The sequence below is a fragment of the Anabas testudineus genome, chromosome 15, assembly GCF_900324465.2.
Source record: "Anabas testudineus chromosome 15, fAnaTes1.2, whole genome shotgun sequence".
In the NCBI taxonomy this organism is placed as follows: Eukaryota; Metazoa; Chordata; class Actinopteri; order Anabantiformes; family Anabantidae; genus Anabas; species Anabas testudineus.
Window position 1 is genome coordinate 9439928 of NC_046624.1, and position 13380 is coordinate 9453307.

General features: G+C 38.8%; 1 protein-coding gene across 1 annotated transcript; it reads right to left on the reverse strand.

Moving 5' to 3' along the window:
- Positions 1–1275: 1275 nt before the first annotated feature.
- Positions 1276–12742, reverse strand: hcrtr2 (hypocretin (orexin) receptor 2). Its single transcript, XM_026356252.1, has 7 exons — positions 12526–12742; positions 5354–5532; positions 2935–3178; positions 2303–2418; positions 1979–2199; positions 1632–1753; positions 1276–1439 (listed from the first exon to the last, which is right to left on the reverse strand). Exons 1-7 carry the CDS (start codon positions 12740–12742, stop codon positions 1276–1278), a joined length of 1263 nt encoding a protein of 420 aa, XP_026212037.1.
- Between the last annotated feature and the right edge of the window lie 638 nt (positions 12743–13380).

The window sequence follows — 13380 nt, forward strand, 5'->3', positions numbered from 1 at the left end:
ATAATCTTTCTCACATTGTTTTTGGGTCTAATTTATGCAAGAGCAAACACCACATGCTCCACACAATTAGAATTACTAACGATTCTTGGTCTGAAGTTTTGTGATGGAGGACGCAAACAAAACAGATTTACGCTGAAAATGAATGATCTGAACTTTGACTTTGCTTAAATTTGCATATACCACTGCACTATTATGTGCTGGTTGTATGGGATCCGTCTTCAGAGGAATCTCTATTCTTACATTGTCTTTGTTGAAGTAGTAATGAAAAACAAACACACTTGAGACCCGACAGTTGTTCATTCAGACCTTAGATCAGTAGCACAGATTTGAAAAGTGGAAGAATATGTGCAAAATATGTCTCACTCTGCTGCCGTAACATCAGTGGGAATGCTGTTAACAACTAAAGCATGCTCTCATGCAAAACAACAAGATCCGCATATACATTTACTGGACTTTCAAACCCAATTATGCCATAATGATCCATAAACTAGTTTAAAAAAAATTATGAACAAATAGGCTAGATCACTCTGTATGATACAGTGCAACAGCAAGATAAACTGCACCTTCTAATTGATTAGAGATTTCAATCAACAAACCTCAAAATTTTCAATAAAAGATGGATATCACTTCAACTCAGTGTTAGAACCGATGTTCTTGGGTTTATTATGTTGAAAAATCAAATTTCCATTTGGTGCTATTAATAGGGGCAGGTTTCCCTCCACAATACTTTATATTTGCATACTGTCAGTGCACATAATGTTACATTCATGGGAATTAACACTAAAACCTTCAGATGAACATGTGCAAATTAAGGAGAAAAGGAGACAAATTACAATTCAAAAAGTGCCCATCTACTTTTTGCTCAAAAACCATGATGACAGTTTTTCCATTTTAAAATATGTAGTAAAATATTCAAATACTTTCTCTGGTGCCTATCTAAGACTTATTCTTCACACTGTAATACCTGCCCATAGTCCATAAAACAAGCATAGAAATAAATAGATAAATATTAAAAAACTTTTATTTTCCAATTAAATTAAAACACATAAAAATCATGTCACTTAACTGTATAAAATAAAATAAGATTAGTTATTAATTACTAAACATCCAAATGGGTGATGGGTCAAATTAAAGAGATAGTATCTGGTAATTACAAGACATTCTTTTCCCGTCAGAGGTCTCTTCTCAGAATAAGGTTTAAACATTTAACAACTTGTTAGGTTTTCGTGTGCTTTGAAACTCGAGTTGGTCACGAGAGCTACGAGAGCTATGGGACTACACTATCTGATCTGAAATGCGTGACACATTGTCCATGTGATTAACTTGAGTTGACAGAGATTTTCGGCTGTCTGTGCTCGTTCTCTTCTTCTTCGCTCGATTTTGGCCTTGGCCAAAACAGCTACAACTAAAGGCGGCTTTGAACTCATCACGAAACTTCCCTGTAGGGGGGGAAAGAAAAGTGGATTGACTCCAAAGCCAATACAAACATATATCACTGTCTTTTCAGTACATAACACCTGAGAGCTAAGATTATTTTCTAAACTCACGTAAGAATTATACATGTTATCAGTCACTGTCCACTAGAGGACAGTGATGAACTCTGTAACTGGAGAGGCTGGTTACAAACTTACCGCTGAGGAAATTGTAGATGATAGGATTTGCTGCACTGTTGGCATATATGAGCCAATGTGAGAAAGTGAACCACGCATACACCGTTTCCCTGTCATTTATTTTCTTGAACGTCCCAAAAACTCTGCAGACAAAGTGTAATGACATGCATCAGTTAAACTATTGTTTTTTTGTGCACTACTACCATTCATATCTTTTATCTAATTCATGTCTTATATAAGAAGCAATAACAGAGCAGATAAAATATGCCGGCAGCAGCTTTTATTAAACATGAGAATAGCAAGGTTAGGTGCAGCCGACTGTTGTGGTTCTCTCTCTGTTGCATTTAATCCTTAAAGCAGCATATTACCTTTTCATGACATTGAGCACGCTGATTGGCAGGTAGCACAGGGCGAAAACAAAGAGCACCACCATCAGCATGCGAGCTGTCTTGCGTCGAGCTCTGACCTGTTTGATCTCAGCACAAACTGTGCTGGTTCTCACCCTCACAGACTCTCTGTGCCCTGGAGTCTGTCCCGGGCACTGGAAGGACCTCCACTTCCTCTGCAGCACTGATGTGCTTCCAGGAATCTGTAATATGTGCATTCGTCAGGCACTGTGTAGTTGCCAAAGAAATATCAGTTCGCTGAGATTTATGTTGAAGAAAGAAATAATAAAGCACTGGAATACACACCTGTTGACACCACAGCTTGTGACATATTTGGATGTAGGCCAGGACCATAAGACATAATGGTGCAAAGTATGTGACAATGAAGAAACAGGTGTGATAAACCTTTGGGTAGATCTCAGCTGTTAAAAGAATAAAACATAATTTTATTAAAATCTCCTTCAGACTCCAACTTAACTGGTGGTTTGATGTCACTTTAAATAGTAGATTTCCAGCGTGCATAGCTCCAAAGATTTGTTTTCATTTTCCCTCACCTTCTGTCAATGCAAGTAATCAGTATTTCAAAGGTCTTACATAATTGATAGTTTGCTTCAGTTACTCTAACCAGGTAGGATGAGGGCTTTCCCTCTATCATCACTTTGATCTTACTGGCTTATCTGAATGCCAGTAAAAGTCACTGATGCTACTCTATTAGTCTTTATCGAACACACGAAGGGCAACCTGCTCTTATAAATGAAAAAACAAATGGCACCAGACTCACACTGATTTTAGCACATTGTGAGTTTTGAACAACACATGTTGCTGAAGTTGTAGTCCTTGTAGTCCTTTAGTTAGTCATTTTGTTTGAGTTTGACCTCTGGATTTGTCATAGAGTGAGGTGTTTGGTCTTTTCAGATGTTTGATTTGTGAAAACTAACCTCCCCAGTGTTCATCACACACTGTGAACAGGCTGGTCTTGTTCGTGAGCTCAGGTAGAAGGCTGCTGCACTCCATCACAACAGCCTGAGGGATCATGATAATGCACGACACAACCCAGATGACAACAATGCTCTTACGGGCCCTCTTAGCTGTGCTCTTGAACATCAGCGGGTGACAGATAGCATACCAACGATCTTGGGCAATGCAGCTCAGTGTTAGAACTGATACTGATACTGAGGTGGTCTGAGAAAAAAAGGAAAGAAGCTCCAGTTAGACATAGTCAGACCAGAATACTGTATATATTAACTAGCCTTTTTGCCATAACTGGAGGTGAGTATGAGATTCTGGATGTGCTTTACATCTAAACAGCTCTTTGTCTTTACAAAGGTGCAGTGCTGTTTAGTTGTAGACCTGTGTTTAGTTAGTGCTTAGATAAAAAAAAGAAATACCACAAAATTAAATACAGATATTGCATCTTACTAGATTTAATCAATTTGCACTCTGTAGTTAAGGTGAAGCAAACCTAGAACATAACATGTTGAAACTGGCCTTGACTGGTGCCATCGCTGTGGTGATGCGTGGAGAACCACAATGACTGAATTTGCCCTTTTAGTTCTGTAAGGAGGGGTCAAACCGGGCCCTCAAGGCTCACTGTCCTGCTTGTTTCCCAACCATTCCCAGCACCCCCAGCTTCTCATTGGTTGAACCAACACCTGAACCAGGTAATTAGCAGTAGGTAGGCCAGGGATAGCACAAAAACAAGCAGGACAGTGGCCCCCTTGAGGACCTGGATTTGACACCCCTGCTCTATAGGAGACTTGGGAGAAGGCCAGGGTTTACCAGATGAAACAAGAATTCAATTATGGATCTGTGAAATTGGACGAATTTCAGCATGTTGCAGATGGTCTCCAGAATTTCAATTATTACATTCAGTTCACAGCAGCTTTATCATGTGGGAGATAGACCTATGGGGGGTCTCTCTTTTGCTTAAAGATGCCAGTGACGTACTAACTCATTTATATCTACACTGTGATTGACTAATCTGACAAATATCAGTATACTGTATGAACCCCTGGGCACTGGGTGATGTTATGTCACTGTGAACGTGGTGCTGTCGTTTATTTTGAGTCAACTCCACACTGTGCGTCCAATGTGCATTCACCTGTTGTTAAAAATAGCCTCCAACAAACTCCACTACGCCACTTCACTACGATGATAGTGAACAGCTCTCCGTGGGAACCAAAGCATTGGTGCCACAGAAAGCGAAGACAAAAAGTGCTGAGAGACAAACAGCAACACCATGACGAGTTCTGCCTTTTAATTGGATTTGTTGAGAATAACGATCATTTGTAAAAGGTCAAAATAAAATGCAAGCACAACAGAAATAACAAGCTGAAGTAAAAATTCGGAATTGATCCTTAAGCATGGAATCCTCATTCTTGCAAAACCATTTCAACCAACCAACTGCAAAGCACACAGTAATGTGAATGTCACTGTGAAGACCTTCAAATACCCCACCTTATCCAGCGCCATGAACTATTTTGTGTATGGTAGGATGGAGTATTAGGGCCAGAAGGAAGAGAAAAAATAAATCTAACTTTTGGGAAGAATCCAAATGTTGAGAATTAAGTAAATGTCATTGAAAATATTATTCATTAATGGATTCTTGTAATTCCCCATTTCAAAAATGTCACTATCTCATCACTAAATGAGTTCATTCACAACATCAAATCTCTCTCTAATACTTCATCATAGTGTGTTTGGTTCACAGTTAACAGAAGAGTCCATGCTGATTTGTACATGTTTGGAATCAGTGTATTCGACTTAACCCCTTTGGTTTACAGCTGTATCCACGCAGAACATCTTGTATATGTCACAGCTGTTCACAATCACACTTTGCGAGCAGGTGATGCTGAAATCTACTTTGATGTGTGTATTGAATAGGATTTGTTTAGGATTAAGGCTATAGGACTTGTGCAGGATAGTGTAATAGTTCAGTCCATTCACTGAATACAGATGTGCACATGAAAGTTGACCACATATTACTGGAAAATGTGTTCATGTGGCATGAACTACACAAGGTGGTCAAAAGTGTACTACAGAGTCCAGAACTTAAGATATTGGTGAAAAAAGAAAGCGCCTCTGGATGAGAATAAATGTTGTAACACTGCAGAAGCTTATCAAAACGATGCCACGGTGAATGCATGCTGTAATTAAAGCTAAAGGTGGTCCAACAAACTATTAGAGTGTGTGACTTTATTTTTGGACATGCAGTGTATAAGAAAGGTAATCCTGAAAATAACAGAGAGGGGGGTCCTGGCCTTTCTATTTAAACGTTTTTATAAGCTAAGTACTTTAGACCAGGTCAAGATTTCTAATATTGTGTTTGAAAAGAAGAAGTCAGGGATTATTTCTTACCTGCAGATAAGGCACAACTTTGCAAAGAGTGTTTCCAAAGAACCATGTCTCTGTGATGTCCACAACAAGACTGGCAGGCAGGCAGATGATGGTGACCAGAACATCAGCGAAGGAGAGATTCACTATGAAATAGTTAGTTACGGTGCGCATGTGGCGGTTTTTCCACACTGCAAAACAAACTGAAAATTATACACAATTAAAGCCTACCTGAATACTCGACAAGAACCAATATTTATCACATCAGGCACATTTAAACTTAATCACCACAGTCTACGAGGCATGCTGTCAAATCACAGAGTTTAGATAAAAATTATAATCTTGTTTATATTTTTGTTGCTGTTGGCAAAATTCTCACAAATTAAATTTTTAATGTGTTTAACATCAAATGTTGTAGACTGTCAAAGCAAGTTTTTCATTAATAAAGTTATCTTCAATGTTTTGGTAGCACTAGAAGCCCATTGATTATTTTATCATTTTCAGTAATAAGCATGTATTTTGACAGTTAAAATATAAAAAAATGTGCCTTAATGCAAAATTTAATATACAACAGCATAAACCACATCATCGCCTCTGTAAAAGAGACTCTGTTATCAAATAGCACATCTTTATAGTGTCTTAATAGAGCTCTAAAGTCAAACATAGTGTTTTGAATTATAAGTTGCCACTTTGCATCGGTCAGGGGTAACATTATTAACGCCATCTGTTGGGTTAATGTTGTGGTGGACAGGGACCAGCATGGACACGCTGACCGGTCTGCACCTATATGCAGTGCCATATGCAGTAAGCACTGTTGCTGTGACACCTGCTGACCCCTGTCGACCACAACATCAAAACCACCATGTGGATTTAATGTGGCGCATGTTTCAAGGTTGCTTGGTAATGAGAGTTTAGCATAGAAAGTCATTACATAGCCTGGTGGGACATACAGCTTGTTAGTGAATGTTTAGCTGTATACAGTGTACTGAATCCTACTAATAAAGGAACATTACAAATCATAACCATGTATGTAACATCCATGAAACACATTGCATAGAATAGAAATTAAAGTAATGTTAGTAAAAGGATTTTGACCTGCGGAGATGCTGAAACAGGCAGTGTCACCACAGTTTGTAACTGGGGCACAGGCATCACTTCTGAAATGTGTAGGGACGACTACACACTGCAATAGAAGATTGTTGTACACTAACAGAAGAACTCCTGCGAGGGCATGGCTGCAGCTGAGGTGGCAGCGGGACTGAGAATGGGCAAAGTGGAAAATCACCAGGCCATTTGAGGGTTATAAGAAGAAAGAGGACAAAGAGCAGTGTGGATCCCTGATCCCTGATGTTTCAGTGTCCAGGTGACAGACAGACAGACAGAAAGACAGACAGACAGACAGACAGAGGAGGCTTTCTCTTTCATAAAGCTTCTTTTTAGGGGCTGCTGTTGTCTCCAATGACCTTGTCCAATTGACTATGACAGGATATGACATACCTCATTTTGAGAATTACACCAGTTCTTGGTTGAGATGAGATGGAGAGAAGAAAAAAACACATGTTTGTCATTAAATGTATTTTGACAGATGCAGAAACATTGATCTCTGTCCTTTTATCCTGTCTTTGTGGACATTAAGACAACTGTCAGGTTGTCACTCCTCCTCCTTTTTGTTTGTTCGTTACTGAGCATGCTTTGTCACACATGGACGTTTGTAGTTCCACTGGATTCAAATTGAGGTTCAACTCTTTATTTGCCTGTTGATGTATTATACATCTGGAGCTGCGATGACGGTGGCTTTTCATAATAGTCACACATGCACGCTGGTTGATTGAACCGACTCTGGTAAGAACAATTCCAATCTCAGAGATAATCAACTTAGACTTTAGGGTTGAAGCTTCAGAGTTTGGTAAATGTGTTTTTTGAAATGACCTTTCTGTGCATATTTGATGAGCACTGTGAATTTGAGAAGGTTTCTGCAGTACAATGCCATTATTAAACTGATTGGATCTACAATTACAGTCTAAAATAACTAAGAATTTAAAAAGAGCTATCAGTGGTATGCATTTTTTTCTGAAAGCCTTGTGTCAGCTCCACAGTGTCCCTTATTGCTTCCTTGCCAATAGAAACCAAACTACAGGCACAGAGATAGAAAAACAAAGAGAACATCTTTATCTCTAAAAATAAAGAGGGGCACACTCATGATTAATAATGAGAAAGACATCCTTGTATTGTAGCTACTGTTTCCTCTTGGTGTAATATTAGGATTGTTCTTACTTAAACATGATCCTAAAGATTCACATTCAGTGCACAAAGACTTTAATAGTTTGTGGTTGCAGTTTCTGTTTCCTCTGCAATCAGCCTGCATGTCTACCAAACTACCTGCTGCAAAATCAGCAGCGAAGTGCGTCTGGAGTGGATCTGAGTGTCAGAATGTAATGACACTGACAACTGCTGCTATTTCTGCTTCCGCATAGTGAAACATAACAGTGCTGAATGTCTGGGGATGAACATACACCTCCTCATTTTCATCCTCTACCATGTCAAAACAGCAGATGACAGGGGAGTTGATTGATCCTCCGCGACTCGTCTTTGTCCTGCCTATTGCTGGCCTCTTTAATCAAATGCTTCTCGATGTTAAGTCCTGCATCAACATCCAGTTTCAAATCATGTCAAAACAGTGAGGAAAATTGCAGTCTCAAAGCCATTCTGTTTTTCAGGTCCAGCACTAGCAGAGTGGGGAAAGTGCCAATCATCAAAAATTGAAGCGCACTTCAATCTAACCATGTCAAATAAAAACGTTTTTGTTTGACAAACCCTGACATCAAGATCTCTGTGAGGTTAGAATATAGTTCAGTGATTAGTACAGTTTGCAGGAGCTTTTGTTTGCACACAATATGAGTCCAGGGCAATCATTTTCACACTCCTGTGCTGTGAAACCTGATGTTCTTGACTTATATTCTATAGAAAGGTAATAAGGAGAGCCAATTTGTGATATACAGTCCATTTATTTGTGTTTGCTGAACACTGAACACAATTGGGTTTAAGGTCAAAATCTCAGCTTTTATTTTAAGATGACCCAGATTTTAGGTGAGGAAATAACACTGATTGACAGGTGACTTCTCTTACCTGGGTGTGTCCTGAAAGATTTACTTTCTTTTCCTGAGAGATTTACTTTTATTTGTTGTCTTGGCTATGCTCAGTGTTTGTACAGTGTTTTTCCATCTTTTTTCAGATTAACAATGAGCTGCTTCCCTCCCATCGACAGCTCCCTGGACAACAAATGCAGGCTACACGGGTAAAACCCAAGGCCAAAAACGGTGAGTATATTTACAGCTATTTATAGTTTGAATAATGATGGGACACACCCGGGTAACAGGAAACACCTGTTAGTCACATGTTCCTATAATTCATGTCATCTGATACAAAAGGTGTTCTGTTCTGTGTTGTTCAAAATGTCCAGGTGTAAATACCATCAAATAAAAAATAAACAAATGAATTGGTTCCTGTACAAATGAAAATGTAAAATGTATGTATGACTTTATTTATCTGTGTACATGGACACATTTGTTTCAAAATGTGTAATATTTCAGTTTAGGATAAGAAGGAAATACTCAATGCACTGATCTAACCAACATTATTATATAATTTCTATAACATTCCTTGTGTAACTTTCTATCCTTGTGGTCTTTCGCTCAATATAAATGTAAAGCAAATGAAGTAAATTAACACCTAGAAAACTAAACAGACCCAGAACGAAGATATTAAATGGCAAGGTTCTGGAGCATGCAGAAATAACCGTGGTGGTTGGTAACCCCTAAAGCCAACTGAGCAAAAAGGTGAGTTCAAATCAACTCTGTGGTAACAAATCCTACAGACAAAACCTTGTTAACGCTTCCTGATCAAAACATATTACAGACATGCTTTAGAGCCCATGAGTGCTTTCCATGACATTGATTATATTCAATGTCTTACCCAGACCATCAAATAAGGCTTTTTACAAATCGCAGATAGCTGGACTGTTGCATATTAATTTTTGTGCTGAAATTCTTTCATGTCCTTGACAGGATTGCTGCATTCATATTCCATTACTGCACGTCTAGGGAATGAGTCTTTGTGCATAAAAACCCACTATTAAAATTCACAGTAAATTACTCAATATTATGACACTTTTACAGATATAGTTTTCATGTGTGTTGTAATAACAGGCAATGATCGGCCTTTAACTTAGAAAGACATTAAGAAATCTGAAGTGGGAATTTTATCTGGTGTCTCTCGTGTGGTTTTAGGTTGTGTGCTTTAGAGGACACAGAATAACTCTCTGTTAAAAGTACTGAGTAATTTATTTGCTTTTTCCCCTCATGCTGCAAGTTCCAACTGCTTGCACTAAGTAACACTTCAGTACTTCAACACACTTATAGCACTTAACAGTCTCTTTGACAAACTCGAAACAAGTGTTTGTAATCACTTCATTAAAAAAGACAAATGAATCCGAGCATAAAAATTCAAGAAAATCATACTGAACATATCTAAATAGTATTTTCCTCTAAAGAAATATGCTTTCATTATTAGCATTTCTGTAGAATATTAATTATTATATGGTTGGTTTTACTAGTATACATTAGTACAGTATGTTGTGCAGATCAATTGGTTATTAAACATATTACATATCAATATTTTCAAAATGCTGTGGTTGTGGCTGCTAATGCGGCTGCTAATGATGCCAATGAGAGCAGTGAATATCAATCAAAAACTGTGTTGTTGCAGGTCAGACAACCAAAACAATGAGCTTAAAGATGCTGCATTGTCAAGTAACGCAAAGTCGAGCTGTTGGCATGATAACGTAACAAATTAATGAGCCAACTAATAAAATAACAGATACTAAACAATATCTCAGGTACATATTTCAATTAGTAGATATAGTTGTAACATCACCATCATTATTCAGCAACAACTTAGCCAAAAATCCTGCTGCACACTCAGGCAGGTAGTAAAAACACATTCAGTGCACAAATAAGTTGTTGGTAAAGTACCATGAACAGATAAAACACAGATATCCATCTGTGTCCTGTAACTATCCATTGTTTGATTATGGTTTCATCTTTGAGAAACGTAAAGCAAATTCTCCTTCAGAGCCAAGAAGACACTTTCTCAGAGACATACTGTATGCTGCTGATGCTCTGTTTCCCATTGTAAAGCAGACACTTCTAATGAGAAGCTGTCAGCTCTGACCCACCTGATGAAACCAAATGGCAGCATAACTGTCTGCAACTGTTAGACAAATTCAACATTCACTGAAATAATGAAACTAAACAATTAGGTGTGCTGGAAAATGCTGAACCAAGAGTTGAACTATCAGCATTCAAACACAGCACTAGGCATATTGTGGTTTTCTGTGTCTGGGGGAAGAAGAAGGCTAACTGGTGTTTGTGGCTTTCACTCGGTTGCTTTTATGTGAAGCATAAGCCTGTTGTGACATTGTAATCTGAGCTTTAAGGACCAAATGCAGAAACTATTACCTGCTGACTTCACGGAGTTGATGTTAAACTGTTGAATTATTTATTTGAGAACGTTTGTGCCCATTTACTGCAATCACAACTAGTCAGTACCCATATTATTTTCAGTATAGTAGATTGCAATAACCTGTTGGACTAAGCTGTATGGCAGGAGGAACTATTTCTGTCAGTTGCCTGTAACATTTATGTTCTAAAAACAGCAGCTAAATGAACTAATGCTTATTTTTTTATTAATGACAGTTTATTCATTTATTTTAACATACTAATGTTCACTAAATACTATGTCCACTCAACTCTGAATTGTTATTTGTATGGTTTAATTGGTGTTTCATGTATAACAACATGCATTACACCTCCTTAATCTGAAGCTTTGGAACAACTCATTGTAGCATCCAGCTACAAACTGAAAGAGATCATAAAAGGCAGTAGCCTGCTGTGTCCACTGCTACACGCCTTGGTCTCTAGTCACTTAGAATTGCTGAGAAGGTAATTATGGTAAAAAGGTTGTTATCGATGATGAAAATGGTTCCAGTGAAGCTGCTTTAAGGGATGATAAAAGAAGGAGGCATCCTGCAGAGAGATGAACAGCATAAAGCTGCAGAGAAACACTAGGAGTTGAGGCTCAACCTATAAATATTCTGAAAGAAAGAATTTCTTGACAAATGTTTAACAGCCCAACAGGAAATTGCGACTGTAGCTGTAACTATATAAATCTTAGAAGCCGCATGGTCAAGTTGAGGGCCCCCCGAAGATAAACTGCACCTGCTGACGTTATTTCCTTATACACTGCCCGTCCAAAAAAAAAGAAGTCACACAATAATATTCCTTTGGACCAGCTTTTGCCTTTGATTACAACACTCATTCACCGTGGCATCATTTGTTCCATTGGACAGTTCTTAACCCAGTTTTAGTAGTTTCATCGATGTGAGTTGACCCTTCTGAAACAGAAAAACATCTTTTCTACAAACACAGCATGTGTCTTCCAACATGGTTATTTAAGAAGTGAGCCAACTGCATCAGTTAGGCTTGAATAACTTGTTGTCAGCTGTAAAACAATCATCCATGCAGTGATTATTCACTGGGAGGCTCTCACCTGTTTGCTTAGTTAAATCCAGGTGGTGATTTTTATTATTATTATTTTTTTTTTTATTTTTTTTTTTTGGTTGGGCAGTGTATATTCTGAGAATAAGTCAGAGACACCATTAGGGGAATATGATGGAGAGCTGATTAGATGGAAAAAAAAAAATTGAGTGTGAGCAAAGTTCGCCTGAACGCCCCCTTGAACATCGCACTGTGAAGTAAGTTACATTACACCTGCAATCGGTATCTTCAAACACATCTGCTTGTGTCCATTTCTGATCATTTCGAGCTGCGCTGATCGAGGCGCACTGTGCCTGATCCTCCTTGATCCTGGTCCATCAGCAGAAGCTCCGCAGGGATTCCACTGAATATGAAATGAACACTGCGGTATGATCACTGGGGCATGACATTTTTTTTTGCTTTCCTTATTGCTATTCCTGTTATTAAAAAGTTATTCAAAGTGTATTTCAATTCTGTGGGTTCTTGGTTTTGTTTCTCTCTCTCTCTCTCTCTTTTTTTTTTTTTTTTTTTTTTTGCAGCTGCAGCAACCCTGATTACGCATGAATGGGAATATACATAAAACATATAAAAGATGCAACTTACCTAGCGAGTTTCCAACGAGTGACACGACGAATACAATAATATAAGCCACGATGAGCACCCATTCGTACTGCTTGGGGTGTAAGTACTCTCTCCAGATGTATCTCAGAAGTTCATCGTCCTCATCCACAGATGGGTGCAGATGTAACTCCGTGCTGTTGGCAACATGTGCAGGAGACAAACACTCATTGCAATCCAGATTCCCAGGGATTTCAGACATCCTTGGAGGTTGTGTCGTGTCTGTTGTATTCCTGCTTGTAATCCTGTGTCTGCAGTGACCAAAGATTCTTGAGAAGACGGTCAATAATGACGCGGCGCTGTAGCGCAATAATAACGCTCTCCACGGTCCTCTACAGGGTGACGCTGATTTCTCCTCTGTCCCTACGCACGAACGACGGAGGGTCAAACACCATATACATGCATGCAGCTGATTGCAGCGAGCTAGGAGCTACTTCAACAAGCCACAATGTCAAAGGCGAAAATGGAAGAAGCGCGCGAAGGCACCCGCATGGTGAAGATGTGGGATGGGGAAATAATCTGAGTGAAGCTGGATTGGAGGGGACAATTCACTAATTTCCTTCTCAGCAATCCCACAAGATTAATCTCCTTCTTTTCTAGTATTGCATCACATGTTTAAATGTAATTTAATATTAAATGCATCCTCTAGTACATCTGAAAGATGCCAGTGATGAACAGGATGATGGAGATGAAAGGAGTCAGGCTGACTGGGATTGAGCCGCAGCAGCTTGTTTTGAATTCTGTGCACAGCTGTAAGGAAGACTCCAAACAAGGAATGGTTGCATAAACTTTTCAAAGACCACCTGGAGTACTTATGCAACCACCATTCACACTACCAGG

Excerpts from the sequence above, each read along its gene's own strand:
- hcrtr2 (XM_026356252.1), bottom strand. The coding sequence starts at position 12,742 with ATGTCTGAAATCCCTGGGAATCTGGATTGCAATGAGTGTTTGTCTCCT. Across the intron at positions 3,179-5,353 it reads AAGTTGTGCCTTATCTGCAG|ACCACCTCAGTATCAGTATC; the intron begins GTAAGAAATAAT and ends TTTTTTTCTCAG. Across the intron at positions 1,440-1,631 it reads CATCTACAATTTCCTCAGCG|GGAAGTTTCGTGATGAGTTC; the intron begins GTAAGTTTGTAA and ends CCCCCCCTACAG.